Source organism: Anguilla anguilla, chromosome 11 (genome assembly GCF_013347855.1).
Source record: "Anguilla anguilla isolate fAngAng1 chromosome 11, fAngAng1.pri, whole genome shotgun sequence".
Taxonomy (NCBI): domain Eukaryota; kingdom Metazoa; phylum Chordata; class Actinopteri; order Anguilliformes; family Anguillidae; genus Anguilla; species Anguilla anguilla.
Window position 1 is genome coordinate 24,804,994 of NC_049211.1, and position 16,388 is coordinate 24,821,381.

General features: G+C 44.5%; 1 protein-coding gene across 2 annotated transcripts; it reads right to left on the bottom strand.

Annotated features, from left to right (window-relative positions):
- Positions 1-542: 542 nt before the first annotated feature.
- LOC118207784 (high mobility group protein HMG-I/HMG-Y-like) lies at positions 543-16,166 on the bottom strand. 2 transcript variants are annotated; one of them, XM_035381826.1, is made up of 5 exons: positions 16,016-16,166; positions 14,378-14,502; positions 10,413-10,493; positions 9,088-9,141; positions 543-6,055 (listed from the first exon to the last, which is right to left on the bottom strand). In XM_035381826.1, exons 2-5 carry the CDS (start codon positions 14,486-14,488, stop codon positions 5,981-5,983), a joined length of 321 nt encoding a protein of 106 aa, XP_035237717.1. In that variant the 5' UTR covers positions 14,489-14,502; positions 16,016-16,166; the 3' UTR covers positions 543-5,980. The 2 variants fall into 2 exon arrangements, with proteins under 2 accessions (XP_035237717.1, XP_035237718.1); XM_035381827.1 differs by lacking the exon at positions 16,016-16,166 and adding an exon at positions 15,713-15,899.
- Positions 16,167-16,388: the final 222 nt, after the last annotated feature.

The following is a 16,388-nucleotide window of genomic DNA, read 5'->3' on the forward strand; positions in this document are numbered from 1 at the left end:
ATTTTTTTTTTTTCCCCCGACACTTCAAGACAGGCATTGTAGTACAAACGAACGGTTATTTACCACGGTTACGAATTGATTATAAGTGGTTGCTAGAATATAACAAACACGTGGACGCTATTCAGTTATATCTGCAAACCGAAGGAACAGGCATAGGTTAGGCCTACAGCTGCCTATGAAGAACACAAACGAAAAATCCCAGGGAAGGATCTGTTCTCGCATAGGAGTGGAAATCACAGCAAATCATATTTAATGCATGTCGTATTGCTACAAGATTGGCCTATTACATCAGTAGGCTCATTTATGCCACATGTAGGCAACACAAGCTATCATAATATATTGGGTACATAAATAACGTTAATCCAATTTAAGGCACTGCTTGGGTTTTATGTTTAAGGTAAACCGCCCTGCTATATAAGAGCGCAGCTGTAAATGAAACGTGTGTAGGCCAATTTACATGCAGTGGGAAACTCCGTATGATTGTATCAAGTTGGTAGTATCAACTCGTAGCCTAAGTTTAGAAAATGAACAAAACAGTCAAACACATCAATAAAACAATTTATTCAAGTAATGCAAACGAGAACTCAAGAACAGAAAGACGAAACATAACACCTTTTGCAACGTCTGATCATAAGTTTTAGAAACTCTCAAGCCTTCCCAACCAACTTGCTCCCACCTCCCCGGGCCGAAGCGGCCAGTCAGTTCAGCCTTTGAAACATCACCTCTCTCAGAACAAGACTAAAGGAAGAAAGGCAGGCGGCCTATTCGTGTTCAGATTTGCGTTTGCGTGATCGTTTTGGTTAAAGCGTTTCTTACCAAATTCAATAGATGTCCATTAAGTAGGCCTACTGTCAGTACAGCAACCCATTCAGGCTTTCGAACTCCGATTATCAAAGTGAATTGAGATTAAATTAATTGTAGGCTACGTGTAAATGAAGAGTCCAAACGTTTTGCACTGCAGGTAGTATTTTCATTTTCGTAATTAATGTGTGCAGTGGCACACACGGAAATGTTTTCGGTCTGCTCTATTGGACGAACTCTTAAGGAAAAAATTATGAACTTCTTAAGTGTGGAATCGTGGTCACATGGTAGGATATCACTGTCGACCACTGCTCCTGTAGCCCGCTGTTGCAGCTCTTCTGATAGAAATAGGCATATTATTTATGCGGCTACGCATTTAGCCTTTCTAATAAGTGATTTTACATCCTTGTAACAAGGATAGCCTAATAAAATTAATATGCTATTATTCCGGGGTAGGAACCGGAAGAAGGGTGATTGGTAGGCCTACAGATCTTAACAGTGCCCTACGTCCAAAGTCAGAGGACTGGAAAGACAGTTAGAGACCCCCACCACCGGTAACAGTGCGCAGTTTCGGTGGGGCTAGGCACACCTCTCCTGAGCCAGACGTTAACATATACAGTATATATTTTATATTAACGTTGCTTTTTGCAGTCTGCTAGGAAGAGGGTTCAAACCAACACTTATCTGCCGTTCCAGCCCCTGGCTGAACAGTGCCTACCAGGGATAAGGCTGGAGAAATGACCCAAAATAAAGCTTTTGTTGAAATAAAAAAGTAGAAAAGGAAACAGAACTCGATTCAAGTGTGTATTGACCATGAATCACTGTTTAACAGAACCGTTTGACAGATACAGTAGCATGCATAAGCTACGTCAGCTGTAAAATGATCCAGAGGTAGTTACAAAACAAAGAGGGCGAAAAAGCCCACCCTCGTTCTGTATTTACTCTAACAAAAACCCGGTACATAGTGAAGTAATTGCATGTATTGTATTCAGAACCAAAGTCAGTTCATTCCATTCAACCTTTTCGTCCTGATCTTCCCTTCGACTGAACCACACCTACCTTATTTATATATACACATTTATATAAACAAACGGAAACAAACGAAATTACCTCAAATAGCCTATAGAAACTCACGCCAACAAGCATTCCATTTACTTGAGTGAAGGGGGGGAGGGGGGGTGGTGGTGTAGGCTATAAAAAACAAATTAAAGAGACCACAACACCAACGTACTAAATTATCTTGTAAAAAGAATATTATATTGTTATAGCTTACGGCTTCACGGACAAAACCCAGTAACTCTTCAATCTGGGTTCTCATTATGGTTAAAATTCAGCACATACATTCCCACTCTGTCCACCGTTTTTGCCAGCACAGTCTGAAGTGGTCTGAGAACACAGTTCAGGGCTATAATACCAAGCCCCATAGTTATCTGAAATACGTTTCACGACCATTTATAAAATAAAATAAAAAAATAAATTAAAAAAAACACGTATTAAAAGTCAAAACAATAAGCAATAGCACATCACGCCACACCTGAGGCTAGCGTTTGCCCTTTTTTCGAATGAAAAGGTGGTTTGGGAGTATTATTCATTTTAAAAGTTAGTAAATTCCATATCATTTTGGGGGTGGGGGAAAAGTGTATCCTACTAGAATCAGTGAACATGTCTTTCCATTGTTTATTTGGCAACCGTAAATGGACATTTTACCACAGTTTTGAATTGCGCATGACAACAAACTTTGGGGTGAGAGGTTCACAAGTAACCATTTACAGACCGGAGATGCAAAAGCACCGGGATGCGCGCGTTTAAAAACCGCTCCGGAAAATACAATGGAAAACCTCCTCTCCGCCGACAGAATAATAAAAAAACGGATATGAAGTCGTTTACCATCCCCAAAACATCTTGCTCGACTATTGTCCTGGATATTGCTAGTTTCGTGTGCATCAATCAGCTGGCACAGTAAAATCCCTTTAACATATCCTTTAAAGTGGTTTCAGTACAACTCATGCAAAAAGTGAATGGGAGCGAGGGCTCAGCGAATGGGAAACGTCGACTTGTGAGGACAGTTACGTGCCCACAGACGGATAATGCTGATGGAACACAAAAAGCAGGTTCTAGGCAACAGGTGATCGCGTCAACCGCTTCCTCACATTTTAGTTTTCGGAGGCGGTGCCACTGGTTTAAACCCCGTTATGGATACATTCTCCTCAATTAGCTGGTATGGTATATATTCGCAAGTACATCGTTCTACCACAACAGTGACATAAGATAGACCGAACAATGTTTGATGGGAAAGGAGCTATGCGGTCTAGTGCCAATGTCAGTCATGGGATCAGGGCCTTCCACAGCCAAGAGGCCAGTACCACTGCCTATAGTTACTACAAACATTTGTCAATGGCAACTAACCAATAGGTCACTACATTTCATTAATTAAAAAACTACATTTCAGTGCACCATATAAAAGTTTCAACCCCAATTTTATTGTATTAAAAAAAAAAACTGCACTCTACCAGTCAGTAAACAAACTTGCAAAAGCTGACGATAGGCTGAAGAGATCTCCCTGGCTTGTGCAGTCTTTACTTCTTTTTATACTTCATTAGGTATCTGCAGTTATGCATGGGGGGGGGGGGGGGGGGGGGGGGCTGTAAGGACACGCACAGGCACACACTATGGAAGCTAAACAGCTGCTTCAAAAAATACAATGACAATTTAAAAAAAATAAAATGAAAATGAAACAACCGTGCGTAGATGTAGGCTCTACTACAGACATTTTTCTCATGCTCTCCACAAGTTACATCAAGCTAGTTGAACACAAGAAGATAAATCAAGCGGTCATCAAAAGTGAGGTATGGAGATTGCAGGCCTGGTCCTGAAGACCAGAACCTCATTTTGCAGTATGCTGGGTAGCAAAACCAGTTGTAGCAGCGTTTTTTTTTTTGAGGAGAGACCCTCTTACTAGGCTGTGATAAAGAGGTACCTGACATCAAGGAAAACTAGACACTAGTGGGGAAATGTTAAATTCGAGCAGCATATTAGACCATTAACACACTGAATGCCTGTTGCAGTCTTGGACAAAATGAATCAGAGGAGGCCAACTACATTTTTCACAAACGGATGACAGCAGCTTTTTTTTTTTTTTTGGTGGGAAAAGCATTCCAGAAAACGGACGACGGCACGGTTTCTCGGCCCTGTGAGAAGGCCACTTGTTTTGGCTCCCAAAATGGAAAAGGATGCCCTGTGGCAACCCAAATCTGGGGGTACAGGGAGCTAGGCGCTGTAACGGTAACACCAGCCCATGGTTGTCAGAAAGGCTGCCGCACTTGAAAACCCAAAGCAAGAGTCTCGGGAGTTGAGACGTTATCCCCTTCACCCCCGTAACAGCCTAAACCTTGTCGGTCGTGTTTTTAGCAAGCGCTTTTTCAAAAAGACACCTATTTTTCACCGAGGACATCTTCACAGCTGGGTTTTGGAGAACTTTGATGCCAAACCAGTTTGCTTGCACATAATCCCACTTTCCCCAAAAATTATGGTACAAGACTATCACAGTCCGTAGCTTTTTCCCCACAGCCAACTCTTATCAGATTGGCAGCAGGTAACGCAATGTGGTAACTAAGTTTGCAGGTGTGTCAGGGTAGTATTGGATAGACAGGACTTCAAAGTTCTTTAAATTTGTAACTTGACTGAAATCCTTTGCATCTGCCTGCTTTAACCCAAAAAGTAGTTTGTCCAGCTGGAAAACCACATTTGAACACGCTTATGGCTGTAGTTAGGAGGAAAAACTAAATGGGCAGCACAACAATGTACAAACTACTGCTACACAAGAAGACTCAATGCTGCATTAACATAGCAAGTTCTTGGTCAGCTACCAGTAGCTCAGACTTGGAAATTAATCATCGAGCCCAACTCAGCTGTGAAGAGAACTGCAGAGGGCAAGGCTGAACTGAAACAGAAGGTTACAATGGGAGGACCGGTCGGCACAGACAGCAGGGAGACCTGTGAATCTACACCTTGGCAGACCCATGCCACACACAAGAGCTGGCAGAATCTTGTGAGGAACCGTTCATAGAGTCCTTGATTTAAAACCATTAAAATAAGCCTTTAAAAACTGGCAGTGGATGAAAGCTGGCAGGGAACTGGCCCCTCTGGCAGATGACCTGCAAGGGGGCTGTGGTTCACACTGGCTCCTGCTCTAGGGACTCGATTTTCGGGATTCAAATTTCCGGATTCGATTGAAGCACCCTTTCTGAAGTGGAGGGGGTGAAAGCCGAAGCCCAACGAACTCACAGATTATGTCAGTGTTCTTTATTTGTTGTATCAAAATAAGTTGTACAAAAAAAACAAAACAAAAAAAAAAAAAAAAATCAGAAGAATTCAATCACATCCATGAAGCCTAACCCACTACCTACCCTCTGAGAGGGGTGGAGGTGGGAGAGAAGGGGGGGTGGGGGTGGGGGCAACAAACAAAAAAAAACACAACACTTCTGACAATATATTACATTGCCAGGCTCTGCATTGTGGAAACAGCCTAATGACACCTTTTTGCAATGAATTTTGACATGTACATAAAACGTTCATACTGACGTCAAGGGGGGGGGGGGGGTTTGTTGGAGAGTTAGGCGATTGCAGAGACTTACAAAATGATACACTGTGGAAGGAGGCAGAATTGACTACAATATGCTTGTCTACCTCCAAACTAGCTCTCTAGCCTGCTAAGTAGGTGCAGGGGATGGATCGGTTTACCTTGTATTATCACCACACACACGCACACACACACACAAAACAATTAAAAACAAAATAAGTGTAGGCAAATTCACCTTTGTCCAGTATAAAAGACCACTCTTTGCAAAAACCCATTCGGAAAGTTAAAACGGTAGTCAGTTTGTTTTTTTTACACATATATATATATAAACATGGATATTCTGGATATACATTTTTATATATATGTATGTAAAAAGATTAGTTTGTTTTCCAGTGCTGTTGCAGATAGCAGAATGATTTTACCTGTGTGCGCCACCCTGTGATAGGGGGCTATGAAAAAACACGACGGGATATACAAAGGAGTTCGGGTTGGGGGGGGGGGGGGGGGGGATTGGTAGCGGTGGTGTTGGTGTTTCAGTCCAGCTCTGGTTGACAGGAAGTCAGCAAGTTGAATTATGAGGTAGTGCGGGTTGCAAACGAGTTACTGCTCTTCCTCCTCGTCCTCCTCCTCCTCCTCTTCAGAAGACCGCTGGGATCCCTGCTCCTCCCCTTTCTCCTGCAAATAGACGCCCAGTCAGAACTAATTCCTTCTCCGGTTTGTCCAAAACCTATCCATTTTCACCAGCCATGTTGACAAAGGAAATGGGTAAATGCAAGCATTGGTTTCAAAAGAGGTGATGTTATATTATCAGCTTGTCAAAATTAGTCTGCGATTCATCACAAATCAACAATGTGAAACAGCAAGAAACCCACAGCACAGCACCAGGTTCAGGCGTTCCAACATTGTTCCACCTTGTTAATAAGGACACAATGTTGGAACCAGCAGTATGGCTACAAGTTGAAATGAAATTCAGCAATCCTTTCCTTTCCTGTTCGCCATGTATAATCATTTAAAACTTGGCTGGCACCGTTCCAAAGTTTTAGCAAAATCAAAATGCTCAAAATTAGCTAGCTATCCACCTATGCAACTTGAGTCATACAAACTTACAGACACTCTCTGCTTAGTTATTTATAAATACATTTCTACTTCAGTAATGCACAGTAGCCACACAGATTACATTATAGGCATTTATAGGCATTTAGCAGACGCTCTTATCCAGAGCGAAAAACCCAACCTAAACTATCCACAAACATCACAGTACTTGACAGGAGATCATTATGCCTATCCTGAGGAGGACAGAGAGGGCTGTATGCTTTTAGCAAAAATTTGCCAGCAGCAATTATTCAATGGTAGATGCATGGTTTTGTACAGACACACACTACAAAAAAACTGCAACAAGCCAATTTCGGCAACTTGGATCCATCACAAATACTGACGGATACCCGTGCTATCTGGTTAGAAACCAACAAAAACCTCAACCAACCAACGCGCAGCTGGGTGACGCTGCAGCCGTGAAAGACTGGGTGACAAAGGAGCTAGAATGGAAAACGGTATCATCCAGATAAGGAGTGGAATCTCTGGGGGGTCGCATCCTAAAACTGGCTTCATGCAGGCTGGCTTGAACACGATTTGTGGGAGCATGCACAAACTCACTAATCGCAAATGAACTTCTGTACTACTCCACCGTGCATTGCACAAGTGAGACCTCATAGAGCTTTAAGATGAATTGAAGCCCTTAACTGCGGGGGCTGTTGGGCATTCTCTACGGCGAGACGCAAAATGGGAAGGAATCCAAAACTGTGCCGATAGAGCGATCTGCAACCCTCCCCCCCCCTCCCCCCCTCCCCTCACTAGCAGAGCCTGGGAGGGAAATTCTCTCCCCCAGCACAGTCAGAGCAAAGGAATGGATGGTGTGTGTGTAGTAAACAAGTACTTGCTGTGTGGGGGCGGGTGGAGTGTGTGTGCACTGCTGGAAGCAATTTCACATGGCCAGGGGTCAGGAACAGGTAGGAGGTGGGCAATGGGGAAGGAGGAAAAAAAAAAAGTGGCAGCAGAAGGATGTGTTACACAAAAATAAATAGTAAAATATCTGGCACTTCCAACGCCCCTTTACAGCTCAGTAATGCAATTAGCCTGCAGGGAACAAACCAGGCCAGCATGGAGGCCAGGACAGCAGCAGAGTGACTCAGGGCACTGGTGAGTCAGAGGCAGGAATCCTGCCCCCCCCCCCCTTCCTCCCTCCCGCCCTTGGGCCCAGCACTTTTCATTCATAAAAATTCCGTGCAAGGGTAACTTTGGGTCATTCCACTACAGCAGACTAGGGGAGGGGGCACAAGCACCTAGTAGGCCCATCCAAACCTCACACATCTACTGAACTATATTTTGCATACGAAAAAAGGCCAAGCCAAAATGCTACCAATCCGTTTTGAAAGCATTATTGAAGATGAAGACCCTAAAAAAACCCACAGTAAGTGAGCCAGAACTTTTTTTTGTACAATTACAATGTTACCCTTAAAAAGGAAAGCAACGAAGTCACCAGCATTCAATGAATTATTTTAACAATCACTGCAAAAAAATCCACTAACGCAACTTATTCCAACACCCATACCACTGGGGGTCCCACCAAAGACCGCTGAAGCGTGCTGCGGCGGACTGAACCCTCTGGGGACCGGCGCGGGTAAGCGATCCAGGATTCTGGCCGGGGAATTTGGGGGGGGGGGGGGGGGGAGGGTGTTTGCGGAGACTGGCCCAAAGTTAAGTGACAGATATTAACGCGGAAATGAAAAGCGCTGCCAGCACAGTGTTTCACAGAGAAGGAATTCTTAGAAAAGCCAAACAAGTGATGAGTAAAGCCTGAGTCTGCTAGGGAATGGGGTGGGAGGGGGGGCAGCGGTCGAGAGGAAGAAAGGGACTCTAATTGAAGTCAGGCTGTGGTCTTGTTCCAAATGTAGTTTGGAACATCAACCAAATACGCCGGAGAATATAAACTGACCAGAAGCAGTGACAGGGAATATGGAAGAACAAAAAAATATTGACAGTTACACATACTTTAATAGAAGAAACAATGGCAAATAAGGCTCCTAAATCACTCAAGTACTGTAGGTCAAGCAACTGGTGAAAAAACCACATTCCAGAAAAGGAATTACTGTGTCAAACATGAAATAGCCCATTCAAGAGTCACTAGTTTTGGTTCATAGCCAATTTCTGACAGACAATCAATCAATCATCTAAAGAAAATCCCACAGGTAAGTCTTAGTTATCTGCCATTTTCAAATGTACTTTCAGCATTAAAACCCCCCAAACCAGACCCAACTGCCCCGACAAAACCAGAAAGCTTGTTTTTGGTGGCTCTGCTTTTCAGATGAACGCCTCTTTGTCCCACTCCCTCAGTTCACAGAGAACAAAAAGGCCTGGCAAAATCCCTCTTCTGATAAGCAGCCAAATGCAAATGTTTTGAAAAGGTTGCTACTGGCAACAGCCCTCTACATACACACACCTTCACCATTACAGGACCTCGACAAAGAGGGACAGCAAATGAGGCGTCTTTACAGATCGCCCGATGAAAGGGCAGAAATATAATGGCAAACTAATCATTCTGTGGGACGAGAGGTCATGATGAAATATTTCCTTGCCCCTCAAAGTTAATAATGATTTACATGTGGACAGATACCCCATCCCAAAAAAGTGTATAAATTAAATATTCTTACCGCTTCTTTCTTGGGTCTTCCTCTGCGTTTTGCACCTGCAGATGCTGGCGCACTCTGTTAAAAAAAAAAATTTAATAAAAATAAAAAATACAAGAAAATGATTATTAAAAGTATTAAAACTAAATAAAATGCCCACTCGCAATCATTCAGTTGTTCATAACGCTCCAGCACCCCTCCCTTTCTCTCCCCACTACACCGCCACCAACAGCACAGGTAGCAATTTCCCAAAGCCGCCACTAGGGGGAGTCCCTTCTCAAATAGGAAAACAGATGGCGAGAGGGCATCGGGTTCATAGGCTATTATCTGGGAAACTGACAGGAGCTGCGCATGGGGCACTCTGGTTCGCGGGCCACCTGGTCTGAGGCACAGGGACAGCTGGTGGGACCGGGTAAAAGCAGGCTCCAGAACCAGCCTGCGCATTGCGCTGACAAACACTGCATCCTGGACGCACAGCCGTGGGGGGGGGGTTGGGGGGGAAATCAGCCGTTGCTATGGTGACAGTTGAGGAACAGTGTGTGTGTGGGGGGGGGTTACTTGGAAGCACACTAGCGGCCTCTGCACCTGCACCGAGTGGTGCACGACAAAACTGGAGGCGGAGGGACAGGAAATCAGGGGGAATTAACCAAACCAAGTCTTTCAGTTGCATCTACAGGAAACGAGTGACACCAGTGCCAGTCAGTAACAAGAATTTATATTTTAAAAAATGGGGGGTGGGACCTTGAGTAAGAGGCCATGCTAAGCTTGCAGGCACTCACTGACGGAAGCAGCACATCCAGAGTGAGCTATGCCCAAATAACCAAGCGTCAATGGGGGAGGGGGTCCAAAACGAAAGCAGTCGGAAACGAAAACGGGCGAAAAGCCACGCCTGGAAAAACCACTTCCGCACCCAACACCCGCGCTTCTATCTGGCGCACGTTAACGGCCTTTCTTCCTTCCTCATTTTTCTTCTTCATCTCATGCAGCAGGTAGTTTGTTTTGGCAGCTCAAGGCAGCTGCGTGATTAACAAGATCCGCAAAGGTACGGTGCCGGTTCCTCCCAGGGCGGTATGGGGCACAGCGCGGTCAGAGCGGAGCGGGGCTGACGGGGGGTGATGAGCGAACGCTGAGTGACAGCTGTGGGCTCAAACGAACGGCAAGCCGGGGGGGCGCGGCATCGGGCAGATGAAAATGTAACCGATATTCGGCAGAAGATGGAAAGATTAAAGAGGGGATCGCTGCAGCCTTTTCAATAAAAGAACATCACGCCATTATGAAATGGCTTCCCTTCCGCGGCCTGGAGACAGAAAAGGGGGTGGGGGCCCGGGGGGCGGTCGACGAGGACTTACTTTGCTCTTGGAGGTGGTCTTGTTTCTGCTACCCTTCGGTCTTCCCCTGGGCCTCTTCGGAGAAGGCGACCCACTGGGCTCCTGAGGGGAGAAGATGAGTGAAGATTGGGAGGAAAGGAAAGGGAAAAAAAACCATGACACTACGCACCCGCGTTCGAAGGTTCTCACACCATTTTGAATATTTCATCAAGGTTAACTGTATTTTCCGTACCCTTCGCCATGGCTACTGGTTTCAAACAACAAAGAAACCACTTGACATTCACTAACATGCAACAGTTCATATAGCAATCTATTAGACAAAGTTACGACTTGAAAGTCTTGAAAGTTACGCCCGAGCGATACGACTGTAGGTTTGCATATTCAGTGATGTCACAGTACGTTGGTGAGTATTACCAAACATGTGACGCAGTACCTGAAAAATTACACAAGCCCAGATCCGTCCAAAACAAGGGTATAAATTTGAGATGGCAATAAAAAGCCCAAATTGTCCAAAACAAAGCAGCTCACCAGGTGCCTCTGCTGCACCCAAAAATGCCACCAAAATATTGGTCAGTCAAAGTCTTGGGTGAAAGCAAACAAACTGCCTGTATGTGTTTTTTTGTTTTATGATTTTAAAAAATAATTCTCAGTCAACTGCAAGGCAGCATGTTTGCCAGCAATAGATATGGGGGAGGGGGGGGGTTCCATTCAACCAGGGCAGGAAACAAAGGGGATGAGGGCGATTAGACCACCGCTTCAATTCATCCGTCCTGCGTGGTGCGGCTCGGACCTGAAAGTTCAGCACCTCCGCTCGAGTGGCCAGGAAGCCCTCGCTGTCAAACGGCGGCACAATGCGCCATTTCTTCAGCAGAAGATTGTTGCAGCACAAAGAAAGCCCTGTTCAAGGTCAGTGCAACTGACACCCGTTGCTACTTTAAGACCAACAGGTGGTACGCAGTCCCAGGTTGCCAAGTCCTATTAGCCGTAACAACTGTAAGCACTTCAGCCTGAGACCGGGGCCACGTCCGGGCCAGGATCCCAGCTCCGAGAGGGGACCGTGTCAAAATGGACGGAGCGGTCTGCAACGAAAACAACCCGCGCTTCATCCTCACTGAACTCATGTTATACGTGCGCATACATGCAACTGCATTATGAAGGCCAAGGTAGTTGCTAAAGAGATCGGTGAGCAGTTGGATGCCAGAGGAGCAGAACCATGCAGCCTTGGTGACCTGTGTGACCACACGACAGAGCTCCACCAAAATTGAACATAAAAAATAAAAAAATATAAAAAAAACAAACGGGCATTTGGGCAAAGAGCCATCGCAGCCTTCTGCAGGCAGTCGGGGCTGTGCAGATCAAACACTACTGTGCAATTAACATCTCGCACCCAGGGCTCAAAGGTTAAGGTGACAGTTTGTGTCCCTGACCGTGTTGTAGGTTAACATGCGAGGGCGTGAAAACAATAGAGCCACTCTGTCCCAATGGGGGCAACAGACAAATAAAAAAAGGGGGGGGGGGGGGGCGGTCAGACCAGCCTGAGGTTCAGGCCTGACCTTCCCTGTTCCCACCTACCCATCTGCCAGGGTAATCTATTGGGAACTGTAAAGACAGGTGTAACACAACCTAACTCAGCACAACCATTTAATTTTAAAAAAGGTTTTTTTTTTTTTTAAAAAAGGTCAATTTAAAAAGCCTTCAACGGTCACTCCAGCTGAGGGACTATTATCTGACAGAAACACCAAGATTCTGTAATTATAAACAAACGTTTTACCATGAGGTAATTTATCGATGCGGTAATCGTTTCAAGAGCTTTGTTAATATGGATCTCAAAAAACGCATTGTGAGAGCAGACTCACTACATCTATATTTTTCCCTGATCATAATTGTTTTACCATTAAAATTCTCATCTTCCGTTGCGATATGGTTAGTGTTTATTTTTTGTATTGGTTCTGCTCATTTGGGCTTAGTCAGGTTCCCTTCTCCACAGTACGCTGCGTAGCCTTCATTTTGTAAACCATAACTTGCCTGTTGGTGGTTGTGGGAGGTCGAGAAAAGTAGACCGTCTGACAGCCTGGCATTCACTCAACCCACGTAATGCAAGCCAACGCACTCGGGTCTCAAAATGGTTTAATTACATCTATTTGGAGGAAATGTGGCTTCCCCACATCACAGGTCAGTACAGCTGCTGAGCCTCTTCTACAACTTAAGTTGAGATGCAAAAATGCAAACGTGAGTAAAGATGCACACTGGCACGGTGACATCAAGGATCTACATACCGGATGGAGGACCATCTTGAAAGAAAATAGTCTCATTTGTTTCCAAGCATTTCCCCCCTGCACCCTTGCAGCCTCCACTGCCACCATATTTACTGGACAATACATTGATTTTAATTTTATTTGTTTAGCATATTAAAATTTGCAAATGAATCATTTCAGCACAGCAATTATGGGCCTTCAGCAGCACACTGCTTGATTGAGAAACACGTTTGATCTGCAGGAAAGCGCCGCGGAAGAGGTAGGCACACTGGGATTGGAGGTATGGGGGAGGGGGGCGGGAGGAATCTAGCCTGCACACGACATGGTTGAATATCCCTGCTTGCCAACAGCGGCTATGTGGGTCTTTATTGTTCACTGGAGTAGAAGGGGCTGCAGCTTTGTCATGCTGTTGATGGGAAGGGGGGAGGGTCTCCCTCTGAACTATTCAAACCATGCAAAAGGCCTCCACCGCTCGCTCACCCAGAGGTTTGAGGATATCGTCTTTCATCCGAAATACAAGCAAAAGGAATACCGCAAGTTTGGATAAAATGATGGTCTGGCCATCCATCAACCCTGTGACCGGGGATAGCAGTGATTAGAAAACAATCAAATAATAAAATAAAAGAATGTAATGCAATAATGCAAGTACACACACACACACACATGAGTTTGTGTGTGTGTGTGTGTGAGTGTGTGTGTGGGTGTGCAGGCTGAAATTTAATGAACAATGCAACTGAACAAGCTATGAACGGGGTATAATGGGGGTGGGGCTCCAGGGAGTCGTAATAAATATGAATAATGCATCCGGCCGTATATTATGGCCGCGCAGGTTTTTATTACCTTCCTGGTCTGTTTACAGCTGCAGCTATTAGCAACCCTGTAATCTAATACCAATAGCACCCTATGTGAGTGACAGCCGCAGAGGCCAATCACAGATTAGGCCCTTTATAACCGTCCAATCCACGATGGCACGGGGAGGGGTATACAGGTTAACACTGGTTTAAAGAGTTCAGATTACACCACACGAACAATGTGCTAGGCCACAGGACGATCACTACAAATATGAAGAGAACAAGCAAGGGGAGAGAATTTGTCTAAAAAACCTTAATCGAAAGAGTTCAGTGTAATACAGACACGGCATGTTATCTTGCATTTAAAATACAAAAGGAAAGAACCTTACAAATGTGTGTGTGTGTGTGGGGGGGGGGGGTGTAAGGTTTTTCCTTTTTTGCTTCTTAAATGCTTAAATTCATCACTCAAAGAATGCAGCGTTACCAGTTAAATTAATTTTGAAAGGGGGAAAATGTGGCCAAGAAAAGAAAAAAAACCTCACCAATTTTGTGTTGACAGCGCAAAAGCCAAATGATGCTTACAGTAAAGTAAGTAAACCATCAACGTTACCATGTTGCAGATAAGAGAAAATGGCACACCCACAACGGCTACTGCGAAGGATTTCCTTTCTTATTTAAAAACCTCAAACGCTCAATTGCCAGGTGGCCCACCAGACATGGCATCTCTTTTGGGCTACAGTCAACTAGCCAAAGTTTGATATAAAATATCGATAAATGCGAAGCAACAAACGTAGACGTGAAAATGGACTGACTCACTCCGAAGAATTAACTCGCCAAACCGTATGCAAAACTTTAACCATGCATGTAACTGCACACAGGTAGGAGGAGTAAGGAAGGAAGGAACTTAAAAAAAAGAAAGAAAAAAGTTAGATCTACTTACCTCAACACTTTTTACCTGCGGCTGTTTTCTTGGTCTTCCACGACCCCTTTTCTCTGCCCCATCCTTGTCTTTCGCAGAGGCAGCCTGCTTGCCTTTGGCCGTATCACTCATTGTGACTGTTAGCTCTAAAATAAAACCACAATTACGCCGTTACATGCGCAGTACAGAAGATAAACATAAAGATGTGACATTTGAGGTGCTCCATGACTGAAAAAACGCGTGCACAAGTTGTTTAAGAAAAGTAGCAAAGATTTCAAATGACTGGAAGACCCATGCCCATCTACACTGTAGTTTAAAAAAAAAACTTCCTCCGTCGCCTTGAGCACAACCCACTCACTTCGCCGGCAACTCAACCATCCAACAACCTAGGGGTCATTGTTTAAAATTGGGGGGAAAAGGCGCCACGCACAAACATGCAGAACATGCACAGCGCGCTCGACCCCTAAACGTTCATCAACAGTTGTACAGATACAGGTTTCCAGGGAGATTATTGAACCTTGATACAAAATCTGATGCAACAAAATCCATGCATGATTATAAATCATAATATTTCACGATAGGATAGTACATTTCTATTCCTTATTAAAAATAAATACACCCCACACGCATTAACAATATGGTAGCTGACAAGGACGTTAGCAAGAGAAATATGCAGAAATCCTACAAGAATGTACCAATTGTACTACATGTGTATAATTTGATTAGCATACTTAAATATGGAATGAGACCGGGCAGTTAAAATGCGAGGAACTAAAATTTGGAGCATGAAACGTGAGGTGGGAGTATAAGCGACACACCGGTACACTGAATGTTTAAAAAAAAAAAACATGTTGCTAAAGGCCGAAACGTTTACACGGCGAAACTGCGAAATGAAACCATATATTTTTTGCAGAAATAAAAACGAAACGAAGACTGCTGAAATCGAAAGCGTTGAAGACCCGCCATGACTATCGAAGACGTATAAAACCAATATTGTTGCTAGCCGTTTGTGATGATTCTTAAATTCCAGTCGCTACGGATGCCCCGCAGTTCCAACACGAACAGGAACATGCATTAGAACCAAGAACAAACAGAAATAGGCAAATAGGCAAGCACGACATGCACTCGATAACAAAACGCGAATAACCAAACACTGACGTCCTTTTAAATGCAACTCATGTCAGTGCAAACATAATAACTAAAATCTCCAAATGGGACAAGGGAGCATGTGCCATTTAAAATAATAACAATGATGCACGAGCCAATCCAGCGAACAGACATTAATCCACGAGCATAAACACACTGCTCGTAATCAAGGTAAGATTTACAAACGAATCCAAAAAGGTGGCCACTTACATTCAGCAAGGCCGGTTTTTGCACTCGCAAACACACAAACAGCCGTGTTGGATTATCTGATCCTATGTCCGTCCTTACCCCCCACCCCTTGGTAATGTCCTCTGATTAAATTAAAACAAAAAAGCTCCCTGCTTGTCTGTCTGCCTCGCCGGTTTAAAGCCTTGAACTACTGCTACTGCATATAAGGCTGAGGAAATAAGCACGCAACCCAGCCCTTTAAACCCCTGATTTTTTTTCTCCACAGAAAAAACTGAAGTGAGACGCACATAGGAAGTGAGGAGATAGAAGGAATAAATAAATTACCAAAAACTTTAAAATGTTGCAGGTCCTGGAGCCAGTCCAAAGTGTGCTATAAATAGCGCGTAGTACCCTCCGAATGGAATAAAAAGCGCCAACCGGGGGGAGTTTTAGGGCAATTTAAGGAGGTTCCCTCGCGAGGAATATAACAACGGAGGGGCGGAGATATGATAAGTAGGCCCGGTCTCTTGACTCTTTCCCATATTTAAAGTGTACAGCAACCCCAGATTTTGGTTTGTCTCCGCCCACTTCACAATTTTAAAAGACGCATGAGAGCACAGAGGGGAGGGGGTGGAGGGAGGGGATACGTTTGGCGGGCGGAGCGATATATTCAGTGGGTAATGTGTCATAGGCACGTAGGCGGAGCTAGCTAGGGGGA